Source organism: Emiliania huxleyi (assembly GCF_000372725.1).
Source record: "Emiliania huxleyi CCMP1516 chromosome Unknown EMIHUscaffold_132, whole genome shotgun sequence".
Lineage (NCBI taxonomy): Eukaryota > Haptophyta > Isochrysidales > Noelaerhabdaceae > Emiliania > Emiliania huxleyi.
In genome coordinates this window covers 25974-27179 of record NW_005201269.1, presented here as the reverse complement: position 1 = coordinate 27179, position 1206 = coordinate 25974, and the positions used below count along the sequence as shown (strand labels likewise).

Sequence of the window (1206 nt, the reverse complement as noted above, 5' to 3'; positions counted from 1 at the left end):
CGCAGCACCCGTTCCCCCCCCCCCCCCCCCTCCCCAAGTGCAGCGCACCCAATTGACGTGTACCGCTCCGTCCACATGTCCCAGTCGATCGACTCGACCTTGGTGTCCTGGATGCCCCTCGCCAGCTCGTTGATGCGCGACGCGATCGTCATCATGATCTTGCGCTGCTCCGGCTCGTGCGACCCGAAGATCTCGCCGACTTTGCTCACGTTGATGGAGCCTGCAGCAGGCGCGAGGGGAGGCTGGCTTGGGAGGAGAGGAGGGGAAGGGCGGCCGCTGATGTCGCGCCCCGCGAAGGAGGGTGGACCACCCGAGGGGGAGAGGGGGGGGGGGGAGGGGAGCCGGCAGCGCGCAGAGCCGGAGGGCTGGCGGCGGAGGGCCCGCGGCACCGGTCTCCGCATCTGCCTGGATCTGGGCGACGGTGTAGTCTGGCGGCGGCGGCGGGTTCTCCATCTTTGTGGTGAAGTCGGTGATCGCAACGTCCAGATCCTTGACAATCTTGTCCGGATCGGCGACCGCGCACATCCCGCGCACGCGGCGCAGCGGCAGCGCCGCGCGCGACGAGCGGGCCGCGGCGAGCCGCAGCATAACCTCAAGGGGGGGGGGTGGGGGTGAGGGGCGGTGAGGGAGGGAGTCAAGGAAGGAGGCGGCGAGGAGGTGCGGCCGGCGTAGCGAGCCGCTGGGGGTTGTGGCACCGAGAGTGGAGCTGCCCTGCGGCGGCCGAACTCTTCGTTCGGCGAATTTCACCTTTTTTTTTTCGCGCGCGAATTCTTTTCTTGTTGGTGTCCAGTCCGAGCCTGGCTGTTCTTCACCTTACTACCTACCTACCTACCTTGCGCTGCGAAGCGGTCGTTCCCAGCGAAGGGGGAAACCTTTTTCCTCCCTGTGTGTGCCACGGCGCTTCACCTCACGCCCGCCGAGCGTGTCGACTCGCCCTTGCTGCCGGCAAATGGCGTCCATCGGCCTCGGCGAGGCAGGCGCTCCGGAGGCCGTGCCTCCGCCTCGCGCCGCGGCCCTGTCAGACGCCTCTCCGACGGAGCAGCCGCAGGCCACGTCTCCCGACCCCTTGCGACCCGCGTTCGAGAGGCCGGGCTTGTCGGCAGCGGCAGCCCCGGTTGACGTCCCGATGCAGCCGTCTCCGAAGCCTCCGAAGACGCCGGGCTCGCCCTGTGCCTCGGCCCGCCCGCACGATGACAACGCGATGGA

General features: G+C 68.9%; 1 protein-coding gene across 1 annotated transcript in view; it reads right to left on the bottom strand.

Annotated features, from left to right (window-relative positions):
* The window catches only part of EMIHUDRAFT_455074 (hypothetical protein), a 1590-nt gene extending 880 nt beyond the window's left edge, over positions 1-710 (bottom strand). The window contains exons 1-3 of the mRNA XM_005788730.1: positions 696-710; positions 390-591; positions 99-220 (exon numbers count right to left, since the gene is read on the bottom strand). Coding sequence (XP_005788787.1) covers positions 99-220; positions 390-588 — 321 coding nt within the window. The 5' untranslated portion in view covers positions 589-591; positions 696-710. The remainder of the gene's footprint in view (positions 1-98; positions 221-389; positions 592-695) is intronic.
* Between the last annotated feature and the right edge of the window lie 496 nt (positions 711-1206).